Genomic DNA, 21,591 nt, shown 5'->3' on the forward strand with positions numbered 1-21,591 from the left:
GCAACTGCCGTTTTGCATTTTGGTTCGATTGATTTTGATGTGGTGGAAGAATCAGTGTTGTGCTAGTGCGCACCGCTTTATGGGAAAGTAGCTACCAAAAAGATACATTGTTGGCAAGGCAATCGCGAAGGTGATGCCCATTTGCCTGCCCATTTTGGATCGCCTCAGGCAACTAAGGTAAAGAATGATTGCATCTTTTTTAAGCTCTGTATGCATCTGTGACTAGGAAGTGTATTCTTCATGTCTTATCCCTTTTGCATAGCTGAGGGAGTTGGGCCGGGTGCAGTTTTGTGGATGTGCTGATCGTCAAGCCGCCGAGCCAGATGAAAGCTTGCGAACTCCATGCCCACAGGAAATTTGCAAGTCCATAAAGATTCCGAGCAAAAACTATTGTGGAGGTAAGAATGCATGTGCATCTGTTTTATACTCAGTACTGTCAGGATAGTTGTTAGCCCGCTTCTATTTTACTCAAGGTTGATTATCTGGGGTTTTCTTGCCTTTTTTTCGCTTATGCTTATCAGCTAAAATTTAAATTTTCAACCTTAAATTTAAAATTGATTTTAAGAATTTTTTTCATCAAAATTTATTTTTCAGTATTTGCATTTATAACATTAATAATACGTATATAAAAGTTTTATTTGTAAATTATTTTTTGTTTGTAATTATGTCGTTTAGCTTATTTCCCCAATAAGCCATCTTTTGGCCTCTTCATTGGGTCAGGGTCATATAGCTAGGTCGGTCAGGTTGACAGGTGGAGTACTTTAGAGCAGGTATAATAGCAGGCTATAAGCCAACTGTAAACATATTGTAAAGAGATAAAAAAGAGAGATAAGAGCAGCGGGCTACAGATCTGTAGCCAACTACAGCACGGACTACAAGACGTAATGTGTGTATGACAGGCAGGACCAGGTATTAATAGTATAGTAAGCAACTATTATATGAATTAGCTATTACATTGACTATAGATGATTTGGAGTTAGTAGTTAGCTATACTATTAAACATGCTCTTACATAATGGATCGGTATTCAGTACTACGTAGTATAATTTACTTACGCACAGGAATGGTGGTGGTCCTCAGGACCGTACAAATGCTGGCGTGACAACTTTGGTTATCCTTCGCCGAGTTTAGTTCCAAATTTTTTCTTCAAACTTTCAATTTTTTTATCGCATTAAAACTTTTCTACACACAAACTTCTAACTTTTTTATTACATCGTTCTAATTTTAACCAAACTTTTAATTTTGACGTGAACTAAACACACCCCTTGCAAGCTGTTAGTACGTTGAAGTGTCCATCTCCAGTCCTATGACTATTTGAGTGTGGCAGCATGCCAGCATGCACACAACACATGGGCTAGTTCAACACGCACAATCGGGATTTTGATAGTGGACAAGGCGACCGTTCAACATTGAGAAAATAAAACAATACTTAGTCTCGCTTGGGCACCATCACACCGATCACTTTCGGTTTCTCCATCCACTTTCATCTCTAAACAATAGCCATTAATGCATAGTAATGCGACCTCACACAAGTGCTAAGATAGCCGCCACCGCGAACAAAGTTTGTTGGCTATCTACAATTGTATGCAGTATTTATGCATCAAGTTTGATTCTCAGCATTAGTCACAATAATTTGCACACCTGCTCCATATGGCTAATAAGGGATAACAGCACAGGGTGACAATGAACAAGATAATAGCCATCACCATCGCCGACTCCCTGGAATCTTAATCCAACTTTATGGCGCTAATCTAAATATCCGCTTGCTTCATTAGCACTGGAGCTTCCTTGTTCTTACCAGGATAGCTAGGGTGTGTTCGGGAGTGAACCTCACTCCTTAACACAAAACAAAGCAGCGTTTATGTCATAATTAATTAAGTATTAGTTAAAATAAATTTGAAAAATATATTAATATGATTTTTTAAAGTAATTGTGAAAAAAAAATATCTTCTACTAGTATTATCTCAGCAAAGAAAATCACTACCAGTGCAACTCCGTATCCGTACAAGCTGATTGATCACACCATACAGAGTGAAAAAATTACTAATACTACTAAAATATTTAGTGAAGAAGAAGAGGACGGAAAATAAGATGACCGGGCGCCGGAGACTTTGACCGGCGGTGGTCAGAAGGTGGCCTTCTTGAGCGAGGTGACGGTGACAGATGAGCCGAGCGTGGAGGTGCCGACCTCGACGTCGAAGGAGTCGTATCGGAGGAAGAGCTCGACGAGGAGGAGGCGCGCGACGAGCACGACGAAGTCCTTGCCGGCGCACTGCTTGTCGTGCAGGGTGGGCGCCGCCGTCTCGGGCCCGTTGGACCACACGACGTGGCGGAGCAGCCGCGCGCCGTCCTCGCCGAGGAACCTGTCCGGCACGTACTCCTCCGGCCGCGCGAACACCCGCGGGTCCTTGGTCGCCATGGGCTGGTACCCGAACAGCATCTCCCCTTCCCTCACCTCGTACCCGTAGTCGTGGCTCTCCACCACCATGTCCCGCTTCGCCCTCCCGTACTGCATCGCCACCGGCGGCTCGATCCGCAGCGCCTCGTACACCGCCGACTTCACCAGCGGCATCTCCGCCAGCGCCTTCATCGTCACCTCCCCGCCGTTGTCCCGCACGGCGCCGCGCACCTCGGTGGCGAGCCGCCCGTGCACACGCGCCCCGGCGCGGCCCAGCCACTTCACCAGCGTCGGGAACAGGATCTTCATCCCGCCGAACGAGTTGAAGCAGAGCGCGAAGAGGATGTTGTGCACGGCCTCCTCCCGTGCAATGCCGAGGCGCTCCCCCTCGTCGACGACGGCCTTGGCCGCGTCCCGGAAGAAGTCGGCGAGGCGGTCGTAGTCCTTCTTCACCAGCGCCGGCGGGAGGCGGAGCGAGTGGAGGAGCGTGTCCTCGACGAGGGTGGGGAGGCCGAGGCTGAGCAGCGGGCTGAGCTGGAACAGCACCCACTTGGTGATCAGCTTGGGCCCGTCGCGCCCCAGCGCCGACTTGGCCGGGTCGCGGCCGAGGAGCCCCTGGCAGAGGAAGCCGAACGCGGCGGCGTCGTTGTGGACGCCGAAGTTGGCCTTGCCGACGCGGGCGAGGTCGTTCTCCATGAGGCCGAACAGGTCGCCGTACACCTCGCGGAACTTGGGGATCACCTGCTGCCGCCGGTGGGAGAGGAGGTAGAAGAGGAGGGTCTTGAGCGGCGCGTGGTTGGGCTCGGAGGGGTCAAGGTAGGAGAGGACGCGGTACCCGCCGGTGAGGTCGGTGGACGGCATGAAGGTGCCGGTGAAGAGGTCGGTCTTGTCGACGAGCGACGTGTCGAACAGGACGGGGAAGGAGGCGGCGTCGAGCAGCGCCACCACCCGCGGGTCGCGCGCCACGAACGGCCCGGGCGGCATGTTGAGGCGCACCACCGTGGAGCCGTGCGCGCGGACGCGCGCCGCGAAGAAGCCGTCGCGGCCGCCCGGGCCGTAGAAGTACTCGTACCTGTCCCGGATCGCGCCCACCACCGGCGGGCCGTAGTCCCCCGGCACCTTCCGCAGCGGCAGCCGCCGCTTCGGCGACACCACCTCCTGCCGGTCCGTCGCCGACGCCGACGCCGACGCCCGCGTCTGCCGCCTGATCATGACGCGCGCCGGCGACGGCGACGCGAACGAGATGCAAGCCGCCGCCGTGGCCATCCCCCCCTTGATCCGATGAACTACACCTAGCTACTACTCCCCGAGCTAGCTACTAGCTCCAACTGCAAGTCCACAGCCACGGCCGTGCAGGTGCAGGTGCAGGTGTGCAGATGGTGTCAATTCGTCGAACAGTATGAGCACAATTAATCTCGGATCGAGCGTCGTTGGGGGTTTTAAAAGTGGAGGAGACGCGACGCAGACACAGTCACGCAGCCGGAGTACTAGCTGCTAGCAGGTGAGCCTGGTCTATTCAACGTGGGGCGAGTGGGAAAACGTGGGGCTTTGATTGTTTATTATTTTACGCGGGTGTGAAGCTGGTCCGGGTGATGGATCGCGCGGCGGCGGGATGGCCGGCGGTGGCTTTCCGGTGGCCCGGCGATGGGCGCGCACGTGGGGAAGATGGGTGCAGACTCCGGAGCGTGTAGCACGCACGCACTGGGCGTAAAAGGTGGTGAGCCCAATCACCACCTCACTGGTTGACCTGCCGAAGACCGCTCCGCTGGCCGGTGTCTTAGGGCTTCTCCGAATAGTAGGAATGAAAAAAATAGAGTAATAGGAAAAGCACATGATTCTGACAGGAATACAATTGTAAAACAGAGAATTGCAAAATACAGGAAAAACACAGGAATGGCCGTTTGATTGGATGACAGAAAAAACGCAGAAATTAGATGAGAGAGATAGACTTAGAGGAAATGTTCCAAGAGGTTAGACCTCTTGCTAACTTTCCTCCAAAATGTGCATATGATTACCCATTGCATAGGAATTTTAAAGGATTGGATAGGATTAATCCTTTGTTTCAAAGGCATTCATAGGATTTTTTTCCATAGGATTAAAATCCTCCAAAATTCCTATATTTTTCCTACAAATCAAAGGGGCCCTAAAAGCGCATCTACAACAAAGCCTAACTGAGGGTACTCGTAGGGACACTTATCTCCCAATGGAGAATAATCTAGGTAGGCTCTTTAAAATCTTAGGCAGCTGGATGAAGGAACTCAAGCTCACAGTGGGTGTCCCAACCAAAAAGCCTACGGTCGGTATTTTCCTATACTACCCTTCTCTTTTTCCCACCGCAGCAATCCTCCCTCACTCTCGTCACCGTTCTCTCCCTCTATCTCCCTTCGCACGGCGCCTCTCTGTCCCGTCGTCAATCTCTCCCTCTCTCCCTAGCCACTCGTCGTCGTCCTCCTCATCGGCGCTGGATCCGCTCTCCCACGTCCTTTCTCTCCCGTCGCTGGTTCTCTCGCGGTGGCGGACGGCGAGCGGTGCGCGGGGTGGCCGACGGCGAGCGGCGCGCAAAGGCCGGATCTAGTGTGTCGCGCCGCCACCGCTCTCCCTCCGCCCGTCGCCATCACGGGGTCGTCACCGGTTGTTGCCGTCGCTAGCGCAGGGTCGTCGTCGTCCCCGGATCTGGCCGCGCCGCATTGAGGAGACGATGGCGGGCACGGCGTCGGCGAAGGAGGCCGGGGAGGACAACGACTCTTCCGATCTCTTCCTCTCTCTCGCCTCTCATCGCTATCCACCTCACGGACGTCGCCTCTGGCTCCTCCACCACCTCGCCGCCTCCAGGTCTGGCCAAGGGTAGAAAGGGAAATACATGTGTGGGGAGCGGTGTCCACATGCTCCAGCCCTAGCTACGGCGTGCCCAATGTAGCTCCTGGCTTGTCCCTCTACCAAAAGTCACCAAGGGGTGCGTCCCCCACAGGGGCACGAGATGGACGTGAAAAGTAATGGCCATGAGCAGGGGTACGAGCCAAGTATACCCATTGCTCTTGCTTTTAAGGCTTGTTTGGGGGAATCTCTGACAAATGCAGTTCTTTCAGGATTAGAAGCTCTTTAGATAATCATCTCTAGCTTTTCGTTCAGATTCTAAAAAGATATAGTAAAATCTAAAAAATAAACTAGAAAATAAGCTAGAAAATTGAGCTATAGTTGTAGAAACTAGAAAATGAACTAGAAGCCAAAAACTAGGAAACCTAGCTTTTTCATATTCTTTAGAGACCGACTATTCAATCAATTGCTTCTTATAATTTTTAAGCTCCCTAAATTTTGAGAAGCAACTGATTTAGTTTTTGAGAATATGAATTTTTTTTGAAAAACCCAGTTTCTAACTTCTAAATTACTTTTTGAATTTTGTAGCTACAACTTCTTTGAATTTGGATGGAAAACTGATTTGTTTGGAAATATTTTGATTTTGGAATAAGCTACAACTCTCAATGTTTTTTCCCGAACAGTCCTATAATAGTATGTGAAGTATGGCCGTAGGTATACTCTTACTACTCTATGATATAGACGTGGATGCATCACATTGGACGGATCCACACACGGCACATAACTTGAGACAAATTTTGTTAAAATTTTGAATTTGAGTTTTTTACCTAGTCAGTATACACTGCTAGTCTAATAACCGTGACAACTGAGTGGTTAACTGGTTATACTCATAGCTTAGTTTGCATGACCTCTTTCTCTTCTCAACTTTTAGGATAGTCAGGACTATCAGACAGTTTTTTTTTTTTCGTTTTTCCAGTTTGTGGTAGCTACTATCTCATTTCTATTAATGGAAACGGAGGGCTCTCGCCCTTTGATCTTAAAAAAAAGAACTGAGTGGTTATAATGGAGTTTGTCAACTCTGGTGCCAACTCTCAAAATGAATAACAAACAAACGCAGAGGTAGCTGGCGAGGCTACATATCAACCGACAGCACTTTGTAATAAGAAATTAGCTCAAAGATTTAACGGATTTTGTATCCAACGACTATATATATTTTCCGATCTCCCACGAGGTCCATGTGTGACCAGAGTGACAGAAGAAGGATGTGCGGGCGGGATGTTCGCGTGTTGCGTTGGTCGGTAGGTGCAGTGACGCCCGAGTTCAAGGCCGAGGCTCTTCTGTACTCCTTCCGATCCACTCAATAATGCACGTACATATTTTTAAATTTGAACTCTATAAATACTTAATTAATAATAAGTTGAGTTTTGTTTGATAAAAATAATATCATTGATTGATAATTGAATTTACTTTTATATAATTGTAATTTTCTCACTGCAAACATCGTACTCCCTCCGTCCCAAAATATAATTATTTTTATTATAGTGTCAAGTCAAATATTTATAACTTTGACTATTAATAGCAAAAAAAAAGATCAATCATGTAAAATTGATGTTACTAGATTTATCATTAAACAAACTATCATAATATGCAACTCCTTTTATTTAAAATATTTTACTTTTATAGATATCGTTGATCAAAGTATCATCTTGGAGACTAAGTTTGGGATGGAGAGAGTATTATTTAAGAAATTGAAAGTTAAAAATTATTTCCGACGTTGATCTGGTTGGTGAGAGCCTGAGAGAGGTAACCCATTCCGCATGTGGAGACCATGCCCAGTTGCCCACACGGCCCACCAATACACACATCCTACTACCGCACTCAACTGCCGGGCCCTACGGTGAAAGAACGAAAGATTCTCACTGTCTGCAATTTTTTGCTTTTGTTTTTTAATCGTGCACACCTGAATATGCAACGGCAACTCATCCATCTTCTATTGCTCAATGCTGATTATTGCTGAACCTGTCAAAATTGTCACATAACCTCCGCACCAGTAGCAGGGTAACGGTGCGTTTCGTGTGAAAACTTTATATGTAGAAGATGTTTTAAATTTTAATAACTAGCTGGGTGGCCCGCGCAATTGCGTGGCTAGCACCCACAAAATTATCTAATTTTTCACATGATTCTACTTAAAATTTATTAAATATCTATCTCGTTGTTTTAGGACTTTCAAAGATCGAACATTATCATCCCCGGGTTTATAATTTTTAAAAGTCACACCTGTTGCTACCCTTACTCCTTTGTCACCCCTTTATTTGTTGCACGGCTAGCACCCATCCAGAATTATATATTTTTAAGCATGGTTTTATTTAAATTTGTTAAATAGCCATCTAGCCGATCTTAAAAGATTGAGGCCCTCTTTGTTTAGGCTTATAAGCCAACTTATAAGTCGAAAAGTCTAAACCAAAACAAACAAGCAGCTTTTTCATTTGGCTTTTTTGAAGTCATAAGCCACTCTAACACTATTAAGCCAAAAGCTAGGTTGGAGAAGCTTTTTTGGCTTATATGAGATAGATGTATGACTCCACCACTAAACTTAGGACATTAAATCCACTGACTTATAAATCATATAAGCCAATAAGCTGACTTAAAAGTCTAGGCCAATAAGCCTAAGCCTAAACAAAGAGGGCCTGAATCTTATTATCATCGGGTTAGTTTTTAAAAGTCAATAAGTCGTCACCCCTTACTTTTTTACCACTCATTTATTTGATTGCCCGACCTGTCACAACTTTTATTCATCCTCTTTGAAACTTTCATATTTAGATCTTATAGTTTTTTTTAGTTCATTGTCTTGTCGATTGACATATTTATATTTTTAGAAGTTACATCAAATGTCGTCATTGTACTGTTCTACAATCCACCCGATGTCTCCTCTTAGTTGTCATTGGAATTTAAAAAGTCAAATATGATATTATGATTATCGTTGTTTTTTTTCTTTTTAGAAGTCTAGTCAAACGTCACGACTGTGCTCCTTGACGGCTTGCCCGCTGCTGTTTCTCTTAATCGTCATTGAGATTTTTAAAATTGAATCTAATCGTCATTTATATTTTTATTGTTTTAAAATATCCCATCAACCGCTACACCCTATTTATTTATTTATGGCTCACCCGTTATCCCTCCCTCTTTATTGTTACTTACCATTGTTGTCTTACCGGTTGTTCTTTTAATATTTCTTTTTTTTATTTTGAACTTTTGTTATTCATAAATCGTATTCTTTCTTAAACTTTTGTTTTAATTTTTCTAATTTCATAATTTATTTTTTAAATTTTAATTAATCACATGTTGTGCTGTAGATGGTTTTTTCTTTTCATAGTCTTTATTATTATTATTATTTCAAATTTAGTTACTTATAAATCATCTGAATTGCTGGTTGTATATTTGGTGATTAAAAAGGATCGAATAGATAAAGAGACAGTTGCTTCATTTTTACTGGCACAAATATATCAAAGTATGTTCTAAATAGTTTTGAAGTGATTAGATTGAAAAAATAATACTTACATGTGCACACGTATATACACGGCTTTCTGCCTACCTAGTTCATGTTTTGTTTTTTTTTCCCACTGGAATCAAATAGGTTTAGATAACAGTTTTGGAATTGGATCTCGATTATTCCATCGAGCAGGGCGCTTTGTACTCCTGTATTAGCACTACAACTCTAATTCCTATATTTATATTTATATATAGGTGTTATATCTCAACCGTTAAATTATGAACATTAAATTGTGAATCCTCTATAATCTAAACGTTTAATCTGACTGTCAGTTTATAGCGGCTTGCACTAATTCATCTCCTGTGAAAATATACACTAATTACAATATGTCGATATCATTTGTACTTTCATAAACATCAAAGAAACTTTTGGTGTTTGATGCATTGCCGGCTGCAAGTATTGATCTGTTTGTTGTAATGTCTATGTAAATATCATGTCTTTTTACTAGGGTTGGCTCCCGCTATCATTGGGTTCTGCCGCTCCAGCCTAATCGTTGCTGCTTGAAATCTACAGAATATATAGGTGCAGCAGTGCAAGCTTTGTTTATTTGGCAGCACAACTCTTATCCATATAGGTTTGTAATTGAATTAGATTATACGTGTACTGTGTACACCGCCAAAGAAATAGAAAAGGACAAAGACTCCTAGTATGTAACGTACACAGTAGTACAGATCTATACACTTATCTTTTCTACTATAAACAGTTAAAATCTAGAATTGCCAAAGGTTTTAATTAATCTTGTATTGGGTTCTTATATGGACTCCTATTTCAGTATTGATTATTTTTAATTCCGAATTTCAGTTATTTTTTAGTTTGTATTTCTACTTGGACTCTTGTTTTCTTTTTCTTCGATTAATGTGGGAATTTCTAGCTTCCACAGCGAACGTGGTGGCTTCTGCGGAATTGCGCGGCTAGCACCAATATAAAATTATATATTTTTTATTATGATTTTACTTCAAATTTATTAAATAGTTATTTCGTTGTCTTAAGATTTTGAAAAACCAAATCTTATCATCCTCCTATTTCTAATTTTATAGTTTTTAAAAGACACATCAGTTGCTACCCCTTACTTCTGTCATATTATTTTTTATTAGCTTTGTTCATTCTCCTTGGAACCTTTAAAAATTGGATCTAAAAACTTATAGAGTTTATTGTCCTGTTGGGTTTCTTTTTTATAATTTTTAGAAGTCCCGTCAAATAATGCCATTATACTCCTCTACAACCGTCCACTGCATCTTCTTTTTATTGTCATTTCTATTTTAAAAATCGAACATAATTATCGTTTAGGTTCATTTTTTTACTTTCTAGAAGTTTCATTTTTTTACTTTCTTGAAGTTCTGCCAAAAAGTCGGCGACTTTGTCACTATACTCCTCTATGGCTCGCCCGTTGCCGCCCTTCTTTATTGTCATTGAGATTTTAAAATCAAACATGATTATTATTGGGGTTTATTTTTTTTACTTTTAGAAACCCGAACCTTTAAAAATTGAACCTTATTGTTTTTAGAGTTTTATTGTCTCGTTGGGTTTCATGTTTTTTATAATTGTTAGAAATCCCGTCAAATGTTGCCACTGTACTTCTCTACGACCTGTCCGTCGCATAATCTTTATTGTCATTGGGACTGTAAAAGTCGAACATAACTATCGTTAGAATTCATTTTTTACTTTCTAGAAGACCCACCAATCATCGGCGGCTCTACCATTGTACTCCTATACGACCCGCTCGCTGCCTCTCATTTTTATTGTAATTGAGATTTTTAAAATCAAATATGTTTATCATTGGGGTTTATTTTTTTACTTTCTAGAAGTTCATCAACCGCCACCACTTTGCTCCTATAGGACTGTTACTTAATTAATCTCGTATGTGTTTTAGATGGTCTTTTCTTTCAATAGTCTTTTTTTATCACCAATTTTAGTTATTTATAAATTGTACTCCTAGTTGAATTTTTTTCTTTTTCTAATTTCAGAATTTATTTTATTTATTATTATGTTCTTTTGATATTTTTATTTTTTATTTTCAATCTCAGTTGTTTCAAAATTGTATTCCTACTTTAACTCTCTTTTTAATTTGCCTAATTTCAGATTATTTATTTATTTATTATTAGAAATTTTAATTAATCTGCTATTGGGTTCTTATATGTACTCTTATTTCAATATTGCTTATATTTAATTCCGAATTTAAGTTAATTTTAAATTGTATTCCTACTTGAACTCTTATTTTCTTTTCTTTTTTCTAATTTTTAATTTTTATTTTTTATTCCGAATTTTAATTAATCTCGTATTGGATTCTCGTATAGACTCTTCTTTTAATATTTCTTATTTTTAATTCCGAATTTCAGTTATTTATAAATTGTATTCCTACTCGAACTCTTCTTTTTTCTTTTTCTAATTTTGATATTTATTTTATTATTATTCCAAATTTTAATTAATCACGTATTGGGTTCCTATATGAACTTCTCTTTCCATATTGCATATTTTTAATTTCGAATTTTAGCTATTTTTAGATTGTATTTCTACTTGGACTTTTCTTTTCTTTTTCTTCAATTAACGTGGGAATTTCTAGCCTCCACGGCGAACGTGGTGCCTTCTTTTCGAGCTGTCTTAATAATATAATAGATAAAACTATTTTTTAAGTTTTTAATAATTAATATTTAATTAATTATATGATAATTGCATCTCTCGTACATCTAATCAGCCCAAATCTTAATAGGCCATTTGAATCAAAGGATTTTTATAGGAATTTCATAGGATTCAAATCCTATAGAAAATTTTTCTATTTGTCCCTTTGGTTCAAAGGATTGAAGCTTTCCAAATCCTATGAAATTCCTATAGAATGATATACATTGCATGTGGATTTTGGAGGAAATTTAGCAAGAGCTCCAACCTCTTGGAAAATTTCCTTTAAGCCTATCTCTCTCACATGATTCTTACGTTTTTCCTACGCTCCAATCAAACGACCATTCCTATGTTTTTCCTGTGTTTTGTAATTATCTGTTTTACACTTTAATTTCTATCAGAATCTTGTGTTTTTTCTATCCCTCCATTTTTTCAACCCTGCGATTCAAAGGGGCCCTTAAAATCCATCGGAAAAATAGAGGAAGCAACCAAAAATAACATTTTACTCCGTACTACACTTAACAAGCGTGGTCAGCGTCGCAGTCGCGGGGGCTCGTTCCTTCATGCTTTGTGTGCGGGTGCGCCTCCTTTTCCGACACATTTTTTTGTCACGCCTCCTCCGTGATGTGAATGTGATCTCACTTGATTTGGAAGCTCCCAGCTTGATCAAGGCGAACTGGTCGGCGACGCACGCAGTAATAGATGTGGTGGTTCTTTGAGTTGCTAAGCAACTTTTCGTAGGTAGTGTTGTCTTATTGACCGACGACTTCTGTTTCAGGCAAAGAGAAAAGAAGACCTGGGTGCAACAGAGTCAAATGCTCTGTTTTTCAAAGTGTAGTATCACGAATAGACCCCAAGTGTCGCACTCCCGTTTCACGCTGACGCCGCGCGCGCGTGCAGTTTCACACCGCTTCGCATACGATTCGATGCATCGTCTGCTGATTCCAAAGAGACCGCGTGTACGCCGTGGGTGCGGCCAGTCAGCGTTGCGCGGTCCGCGAGAACAACTCCCCTCGCACGAAGTGGTAGGCTCGCGAACCATGCGGTTCCATCCTGCTCGATCACACAAGCAGTAGTACAGTTTGACAAGCAGCTTTTTTCCTACTTTTTAAACAAATCGCACGGGACGGTGCGAAGTTCTATTGATAGAGCAGAAAAAAATTAGAAGATTATAACCCTGGAGGGTCATAACTAGAAAAAAAGAAAAATATACCACCCCCACACACCCACAACGCTAACACACACGACCAGGAGGAGGCTAGCACCGGACCGGCCGCCGCTAAGCGTGACCTGCCGTTGCTAAACTAACAAAGGAACACAGATGAGATCGCCCTACAGCCAGGGGGTGCCAAAACGACGTCTTCAAGAAGAGAAGCGACGGAAAAACCGCCGCCGCCGTCCGTCCGGGCTCAAAGGAGCCAGGACTGGGCTTTCGCCCGGCAACCGCCCTTGAGGGGTGAGACAGCACGACAACGCCCTCAGGAGGGGGAATTAATCATCGTTGTTCGCCTGGCTAAGGCCGGACTGGGTTTACACCCGCCGCACACCACCTGCAAATCCACGGCTGACACATCGATGCTCCACCACCACACAACCTAACATGTGGGACCCCCACACTGGCGCCCCCCGCCAGCCATCCTTCGTGCCACGCCCACCGGCATCTCCTCCTCGCACCAGGGTCGCCTCCTCCTCCGCCGGCCGCGCCTCTCGCGCCAAACCGGCCTCCTCCACCGGCTGCACCTCTCGCACCAAACCGGCCTCCTCCACCGGACGCGCCTCTTGCGCCAAGCCGGCCTCCATCTCCGCCGCCCGCGCCTCTCGCGCCGAGCCGGCCTCCGTTGCCATCGGCTGCACCTCTCTGCGCCAACCCGGTCTCCGACCCCTCCTTCGTACTCTCCCGCGCCGGTCAGATGCAGCCGTCTGCCACGTCCTCGGCTAGCTGACCGAGGCCACCATGCCACCTCCCACCACCACCACGGCCGCTGCTGCCGATGGCCATCTCGCCACCAGCCAGCCGCAGCCCCATCTCCGTTGTCCAGCCGCTACTGCAACCGTCGCCACAAGTTCTGCGCCGCTGCCTCTGCCGCGAGAGCTCTAATGCCACAGCAGCCGACAGCCGCCAATGCCGTTGACCAGCCATCGTGCTGTCGCCGTCGAGAAGCCGCTGATGCCACCGTCGCCATGAAATCCGCGCCGTTGCCACCGTCGTCGTCGCCCCGTGCTCCCGCGCCGTTGCCGCTGACGACGTCGATGCGAGCTCCGCGGTGCCACCACCGCCGTGAGCTTGCTCCACCACCGCCGCGAGCTTGCCCTGCGTCGCCATCCTCGCCGGCTTCCGGGCAAAAAGCCTCAACCGCCGCCTGGTGACACTCACACGCGCCCGCCCGCGCCGCCCGCGACCTCGCCCAGCTGCGCCGCCCGCACAACCGTCGCCGCCACCGCCTATTCCCCGCCGCCAGCACGCCCGCTTCCCCGCCGCCCGCCGTCGCCCGGCGTCAGCCCCGCTAGATCCGGCCAAAACGGCGCAGATCTAGGTGGGGGTTTCCACCGCCGCCGGCCCTGTCTGCCGCCACCACGCACCGCCAGTCGCCGCCGCCACCACTCCATCCCGCCGCCAAGCGCCGCCCCGCCGGATCCGGCCGGGCGGGCGCGGGTCCGGACGGTTTGCCACCGTCGCCACCCGGCCAGCTCCTCGGGCCACTGAGCGCGTGCTGAGGCAAAGCCCCGCCGCTGTCGTCCCCGCGGCCGCGCGGCTTTGCCGGCGCCCGCTCAGGCGGCGGCGAGGTAGAGAAGGAGCGGGGGAGGGGGGAGGAGGAGGAAGAAGATGGCGGCGGCATCGCCTCTCGTGTCACCCGTGGGGAGGGCGACGCGAGAGCTCTCGTCTTCCTTTTTTCCTACTAGGATACTCCAGTTTTATTAGTGATTTTTCGCTTTTATTACCCTTCAACTAATATTTTCATTTTAGATCGGCTTTGTTTCACTTAGGACAACCAATGCGCCGGCTTCTATTTGTCAATGAACTCCCGTAGCTAACTTTAGATTATTACCTAGTTAAGGTTGGTCCAAAGTGCCATAAAAAATAAATTTAATTGGTTCAAAATGAAAACATTTGTTAAATGACGGTCAAAAGCAAAACAATGATAATAAAAGATGACCCAAAGTAAAATTTACTAGGTTTGACATCGTTGATCTACAGACATACATTGGTCTTATTTAAAATTTTTGGGCAAATATGAAAAAAAATCATATTTAAAATGCTTGTAATGATAAAACACATAAAAATAATTACTCCCGTTGTTTCATATTGTAAATCATTTTGACCTTTTCTCTTAGTCAATTTTTTTAAGTTGAACCAAATTTATACAAAAAGATAGCAACATTTTTAACACAAAACAAACATATTACGAAGTGTTAGTTATAGTGAAATTAATTTGATGTTGTAGATGCTACAGATTTTTCTATAGACATAATCAAATTTAAAAGAAGTTTGACTATGGAAAAAGTCAAAACGATTTATAATATGGAAAAAGGAAATACATATAAAATAAATGGTCAAACTTATGTTGAGAGTCAAACCGTCAAATATTAAAAAGAGTACTAAAGAAGGGGCTTGCTCTTGAAAACAAAGACCGAATGACTTCATATGAACAGAACAGAGATTTAGATAAAAGAGTTCAGAACTCTGTCGACAATGGGGACAATGAGCCTGCGTCACGATTCTGTCATCTCATCTGGTATGCTCAAAATATAGAAAGTCCGAACTGAAAAAGTTCAGACGAACGAGTGAACGACACACGGCAATGGTTGGCCTGCAATTTTTCACTTCAGTTGAGAGTATGCTAAGATAGATCAACACAGGTTGTGCAGCTTTCCCCAAGAGTAGCAGAAGCATATATATATCACACAAATTTTAGTAAGCTCCTGTATATAAACATTCTATTGCAATTCTAAGTAGAAACTAGTGGTGATTGGTAAACAGTTTACTAACATGGGCATGCTTGCGGCTGCAACACATGTCTGCATTTTCATTATGCAAATATGTATGCAGACATGCACCGATTCAAATATCACCAACATATCAATGCTGTAGCCGAATGCCTGGTTCTACCAGCAAAATCATATACGTTAAGGGAGTTGGAACAGCTCAGTACCAATGTCCACGCGCTAATGCTTGGTTCCAGGACTGAGCATGCAGACCATATCGCCTCCTGCAGGAATTAGACCATCTTTTAGAAATCGAGATGCAGATGAAGGGAAACATATGACAATATACAGGTGAGAGAACACGATAAGGGTGATATTCAGATAACATACATTTAAAACAAGTTCATTTAACTATTATTAAATTATAGTATATAGTATTAGTTTAGCTGGAAAGGTAGCTTTCATAAAGGTTCAAAGTTTCTGTCACCAAGAGATTTTAGTGAGTAAAGTAATCTGGTGGCACTTCTGCAAACAGACATAGACATGCTGGTGCTCAGGCAGACAACACATAGTACCTCTTCAACAGAAAAACGAGACTTACTTGTCAATAGGTCTTAGCATTACCACTAAAATTGATCACCACAAGCTATTGTTAGCCATGGCTTCTTGGATCAGCAACTTGATGAACTTTTCGGGATTCTGCACTCGAGAATTGGCCAACAACCCGTGCATGAGGTACAGTGGGCTCACCGGAAGCAAGAGCAACCACATTATCAAGAAAATATTGTTTTGGAAGTCTCCCAACAACATTGCCTTCCTCATTTCCCTCCTTGTCCAGAAAGGCAAAATGAGGAATGCCTTCTACTCCAAACTCGTCAAGCTCTTGTTCCCACTTTGTGTTGTCAACATTTAGCATGACAAAGTTGACACGGTCCCTGGGAAGAAGACTTAAGGTAAGCACTGAGCATTGAATAGAATAAAGAAAAAAAATCAAAGATGAGTTCATTCAGTAATTTTATCCCAGGTTGGATCTTTTTGATACTGATACTGGAGGAAAACTTTTCAACAGGATTTCTAGACTAGTTGATTAATTGGGTACATCAGTTTATGAATAATGCAATCACTTGCAATGTATTGTTATATAGGTCCAGCCATGAGGTTAAGTTCTACAGGGGTTGCATTTTATGATCTGTAAGAAGGAAACTAATCAGAGTTGATTTTGCCATAGCAAAATGGTTAAGGTACAAAAGTAACGTCCAAAAGAGAGTTTACTTCCTCACAAAAAAAAAATTAAAGGAGGAGAATTTACTTGTACTGTTGCTCAACTTTGTAGACATCTGGTGCTAATTCTCGACAAACTTCACACCAGTCTGCATAAAATTCAACTACAGTGGGCTTGCCATTTGAGAGAGCCTGCATATATATTATCAGGTTACATTCATAGGCATGTAAAGAAAATGTCTTCACAGGAAATGCAGCAAATCCTTTTTTGGGAATACCCAAGGAGCGCATCATTGTATTAAGAAGAAGTAAAATTTATGTACAAAGCGGACCAAACAAAGGAAATGCAGCAAATCCAGATACCAATTTGAAGCAAAAACATGGAAGGTTTATTTGTCATTCAAGCTATTCACCTTAGCACAGGAAGAAAATATAAATATTGCTTAACCAATTGACAAGTCATACAAGTGAAAGTTTTCACATGTAAAGGCATCGGACCTATTGATTGGAAATGAATGCATCATCAATCTGTGACAACTGCCCAAAGAAAGACAGCATCTTGCAACCAATGGAAAAATATAATACATTTACAGAAGAAAACATATTTCAGATTAATATCCAAAACAACATCTTGTCTGAAATGATTGGATGTTTCATTTAGCTTGCCTAGTGGCAGAACATCGTCTTGACGCACATAAAAAAGGCAGAACATCATCTTGACGCACATAAAAAAATGTCAACTCGCATATTCATCTTCCTTCGTGAACGTAAAAGGTTCTGATCAGTCTGCCCCCAAAAAAGGTACTATAATGGGTGATGCTTAGAGATTTTTAAGTACATAAGAGATTTTGCTCCCCTTTTCTTGTTGGTGGATTGCGGTTAGCATTTAGAAATTCCACGTTGTTTGCTTCTGTTTTTCCAGTAATGGGTAAGTGTATAAGTCTCATAGGAGAAAGGCTGCAAACCTCTTCATACGGTGTAGCATTTGCTGCAAGATCTTTGAGAGAAACGCCTCCAAAGTCGAGTCTTTGATATGCAAAGAGGCCCACAGCTCCAATAGTGGAGGCCAGTGCTATCCTTCTGCTGAGATCCTTATTGGGAAAAGTTGGATTTCCAGCATCCTGGGATGCACTACTTGCCTCAGCCTTATCTTCAGTCGAGTCATCTTTGGCGGCCGGCTCATCCTGACGAAGCGAAGAAACTTTCAATCCATCAATAATTCAATTTCATTGATGTATAGCACAGCACTAGTCTTGTAAACATGAAACATGGTTTTGCTAGTTATCCCGAAAATTAGCGCCATGCAGCTAGCTAGCGCATGTTTCTGAATTCTGATATAAATCTCACCGAAAATGAAGCATGTTTAGATCAAGTATACCATTACCAAGAATGAATGGTCATTAAAAATGTAAAATCCCAGCAACTCAGATTTTTGTTTTCCCATCGGATGCAGCGAATCAGCGCGCTAGATACAGGAGTTATACTACTAGTAATAAGAGAACACACTATACGACGACGAAATTTTTGCAACGACTCACCGTCTGCGGCTCCGCCGAATCGGGCGGCGCGATGCAGGAGAGGGACCCGAGCCGTCGACGGGCCCGCCGCGGGCGGAGGCTGAGAGAAGAAGCCGGCGTCGAGCGGCGGCGGCGGAAGCCGGCGAGGCTCGCGCCGAGGTCGGGGAGGAGCAGCCCCGTACACCTCGATGCCACGACCGCCATCTCCCCTCCCAAGATTCCAACGTTAGCCTGCACGAGAGAGTACGAGACGGCACGGCAACCGCAGGAGGAAGAACCACTCGAGCAGAGTTAAAGTCAGTAACCTCTCCCTACCCGAGTCAAAAGCCCGGAGGTGGAGACGATGATGATGTGGGTGGCCGACACGCCGCCACGTCGCCCGCAATCGCGCAATGGAAGAACCGGGACGCTACAGAGCCGAACAAAAGCCCATCGCGATATTTGCCGGCCCATCTCACCACCGAGCCAGCCCAGCCTCGCTTCACCTGCGAGAAAAAGTTTGCCCTTTTCCAAGAAAAACACGGGAAACTCTTTTAATCACCTGGATATCAACTTGTTCTTACATACTCCCTTCGTCCCATAAAAAAACCAATCTAGAATACATACTTCTATCCAGATTCATTGTACTAGAATATGTTACAACCAGTCATAAATTCGTTTTTTTAGGACGGAGGGAGTACATGTCAATTAAATAGTTATGAAATTGTTTTAAAAAAGTTTCATAATATATCACTTTATAAACTTGCAAATTTAACTTGTACAAGTTATGAAAAAAAACAAATTTTGCATACGAACATTCACAGCCATTTTTTTTTATTTTTTATAACGTATATAAGTTGAATTTAAACTTACATATTAATCTATCGTGTTAAATTTTTTTAAAAAAATTTAACCATTTGATTTACATGTAATAAACGAATAGCCGTTCACCTGGTGATTAGAATCCTCTACCCAAAAGCTCCTCTTTTCCCCAGCAAAAAGCTCGGCCGCGGCGCGCTTCGTGCGACGGAGACGAAAACCCGGGCGAGCTGGGTCCCGGCCTCCGGGCGGCTGGATGATTGCCGGCACTATCAACGCAGCTGGAGCTGACCAGTGTCCAGTGGATGATCGGTCACACACACACACTCGCACGCAGGCTGAGCCAGCGGCGGAGGCGATAATGCAGGCGATCATTCTGTCCACCGATCGATGCATCCATTTGCATTTGCCATGCAAGCATGCAACGCATGCACGCACGCTCGCTTGCGTGCCAACCTGGGCTTGTCCGATTGTTTGTCCCCATCATCAGGTCCCTGCAGAATTACAAAAAAGGAAGAATTCATCAATTGAACGAGATGCAAATGCTGCAGGCATAGGAGTATACTAGGAGCAAGATGCAAGAGCAATAATGGGCAGTGGTTGTGCGTATTTATTTTCTTTTTCAGAAGAAGAGGTTGGTCAAGCCGTGTGAGAGAGTGGAAGAGAGGCCCACATTTGCTACACGCCTAGATCTTGATAAATTTATGCATAGTTTTATACTGCCTCCAATTGTGTGTTAGCCCTGATGCTTAACCTGCAAATGCGTCCAATTGTTGTGCAGCATGTGAGCTGTGAGAGCATACAACCATACTCTGATTGGTTATCCTGGCTGATACTTACAGTATATTAGTCGTAGCTGTGAAGGGAATGTTGATGGATTTGTTTAGGGCAATTCAGAAGCTTTGTCCCTTGCTCCGTGCTGTTACCGCTGTAACTTTTCTGCTCTGGGAATTCTTCACTTCCGCCTCCGATCTGCAGATGCCGGTACAGAGGTAATTGTCCTCTTCCAATAGTACTGTTTTGTGAAGGAACAATCAGAGTAGGGCTCATACGTCATGTCGGATGAACATGGTGTGAGTTTGGATGGTACATCTGTACTCTTGTTCAATAATAACAGACCAAGATTGAGATGAACTTAGTGTGCAAACATACCTGGATATGCAAGCTACTGCACTAGGAAGTATGTAATCTGGTGAATGCAAAGAGTACAAAGATTGTTTAAGCATGCACACTCATTACCTGAAGATTAGGAAAGGCAATGGATGAACAAAAGGCTCGGGAAAAGGTTGCTTGGAGCAGGACCGCATGAAATTGACTCTTTCTGTTACTTCCATAAAGGTTTCACAAAGCAACACAGCACTAGTTGCTCACACCCCATATAGTCCATGGCTCCATGCCTTGTCTCGCCAAGATTGCCAGCTTCTGCACTGTTATCTATAACAAAAAACAGCTTCCATATTAATGTGTCGCTGCTGATTTTTCTTTTTAACATAACATAAGGATAGAAGATGTGGATGTAGAGCGAACAAGAAGCAAAAGGGACAGACCGAACAACACGTTGTGGGCTGTAAGTTGATGATGACTAGCACACATCAGTCTTGATGAACATCACTCATCAGAAGCGACTTCACCTGGCTTGAGGACACCAAAACTTTAACACATCAAATGTTACTCCAACAGTCGTACTAGCACTGAAATGGCTCTTGACCTTAGCCTTTTTCTCGAACTCCAATGCATTGAACACTTTTGTTTCTGATAGGAAAATGCTTTGAACACTTTCAGAAAGTTGAAGAAAGCTTATCTCTGCCTTTGCACATCGCTGGGCTACTAGATTCCCTGGGTTTCTGCAAGACTGCAACCTCATCAACCACACAAGCCCTGATGAGACCAATGCCCATACAACCACAGACATCTTGAGTCATGCCAAGCCTCCACTGTTCTACAGTGACACGCACTCCTGAACAATCTGTTGCAGAATCCGAGCAAAGTTAAGGTTGTCGTAGCTACTCGCGTTGTTGCCTTTGAGCCCTTTTTCTCCTTTGGTGTGTCCTCCAGGCCAGGCCATGGCGCCTGCCAGGTCCATTGTCCAGCACACCCAGCCCCCAGGCACGCCCACGCACTACACTGGCATGCTGCCACTGGCACGAGTGCTGGGTATTGACACAGAAGCCTCTCTTTTTCAGGCGGTGAGGAAGCAGCCGGATTTGGGGCTCACCTTCCAGAGTTGTTGCCTTGTGATGAGCACTGATCTACTCCATCCACCAGTAACCTGCATCTCTCTCTCTCTCATGTGTACAGCCATAAAAGAGAGAGGCAGTAACACACACCGGCAGGTACGCCAGGACACCACCACCTCCAGTCTTGATGACCGGATCACGCCTTCACATTTATTATTGTCCGATCAGGCGATCATCTTCTTCTTCCCTTGGCCAGGCGGCAGCTGGAGTTCAAAGTTCAAAATCCAGGTTTTTCAGAGCACTTCTTGGCCTTCACCTGACAAAGAAAGATGGCTGGATCATATGGACGTTGGTTAGGAGTACTACTTTCAAGACGTGTAAAAATTTTTGGGTACTGGATAAAAGGAAAAGAACAGTCTTTACCTGTGCGCTTGTGCCGTAGATTCCTTCATTCTTCTCGTTGTTAGTACTTAATTAACCTGACCTGCGTTCACTTGGGTTAAAGTAATGGTGCCTTTGGTTCATGGCTTCATTTTATCGAGGTGGTATCCGAATCTTCATACTGGATGTTGATACTCTACCT

General features: G+C 44.1%; 2 protein-coding genes across 2 annotated transcripts; both read right to left on the minus strand.

The window, feature by feature from the left end:
* Positions 1–1,958: 1,958 nt before the first annotated feature.
* LOC127767524 (allene oxide synthase 1, chloroplastic) lies at positions 1,959–3,941 on the minus strand. The gene has a single exon (XM_052292883.1). It carries the CDS (start codon positions 3,661–3,663, stop codon positions 2,125–2,127), a length of 1,539 nt encoding a protein of 512 aa, XP_052148843.1. The 5' UTR covers positions 3,664–3,941; the 3' UTR covers positions 1,959–2,124.
* Positions 3,942–14,987: 11,046 nt separating this feature from the next.
* Positions 14,988–18,345, minus strand: LOC127767528 (thioredoxin-like protein HCF164, chloroplastic). The gene is made up of 5 exons (XM_052292891.1): positions 18,055–18,345; positions 17,482–17,700; positions 16,605–16,708; positions 15,897–16,230; positions 14,988–15,579 (listed from the first exon to the last, which is right to left on the minus strand). The coding sequence occupies exons 1-4, from the start codon at positions 18,235–18,237 to the stop codon at positions 15,948–15,950; spliced, it is 789 nt and encodes a 262-aa protein (XP_052148851.1). The 5' UTR covers positions 18,238–18,345; the 3' UTR covers positions 14,988–15,579; positions 15,897–15,947.
* Positions 18,346–21,591: the final 3,246 nt, after the last annotated feature.

The sequence above is a fragment of the Oryza glaberrima genome, chromosome 3, assembly GCF_000147395.1.
Source record: "Oryza glaberrima chromosome 3, OglaRS2, whole genome shotgun sequence".
In the NCBI taxonomy this organism is placed as follows: Eukaryota; Viridiplantae; Streptophyta; class Magnoliopsida; order Poales; family Poaceae; genus Oryza; species Oryza glaberrima.

Coding starts and splice junctions, on each gene's coding strand:
- LOC127767528 (XM_052292891.1), bottom strand. CDS start 18,237: ATGGCGGTCGTGGCATCGAGGTGTACGGGGCTGCTCCTCCCCGACCTC. Junction 17,701..18,054: donor ATTCGGCGGAGCCGCAGACG/GTGAGTCGTTGC, acceptor TCGCTTCGTCAG/GATGAGCCGGCCGCCAAAGA. Junction 16,709..17,481: donor ATGCTACACCGTATGAAGAG/GTTTGCAGCCTT, acceptor ATATATATGCAG/GCTCTCTCAAATGGCAAGCC.
- LOC127767524 (XM_052292883.1), bottom strand. CDS start 3,663: ATGGCCACGGCGGCGGCTTGCATCTCGTTCGCGTCGCCGTCGCCGGCG.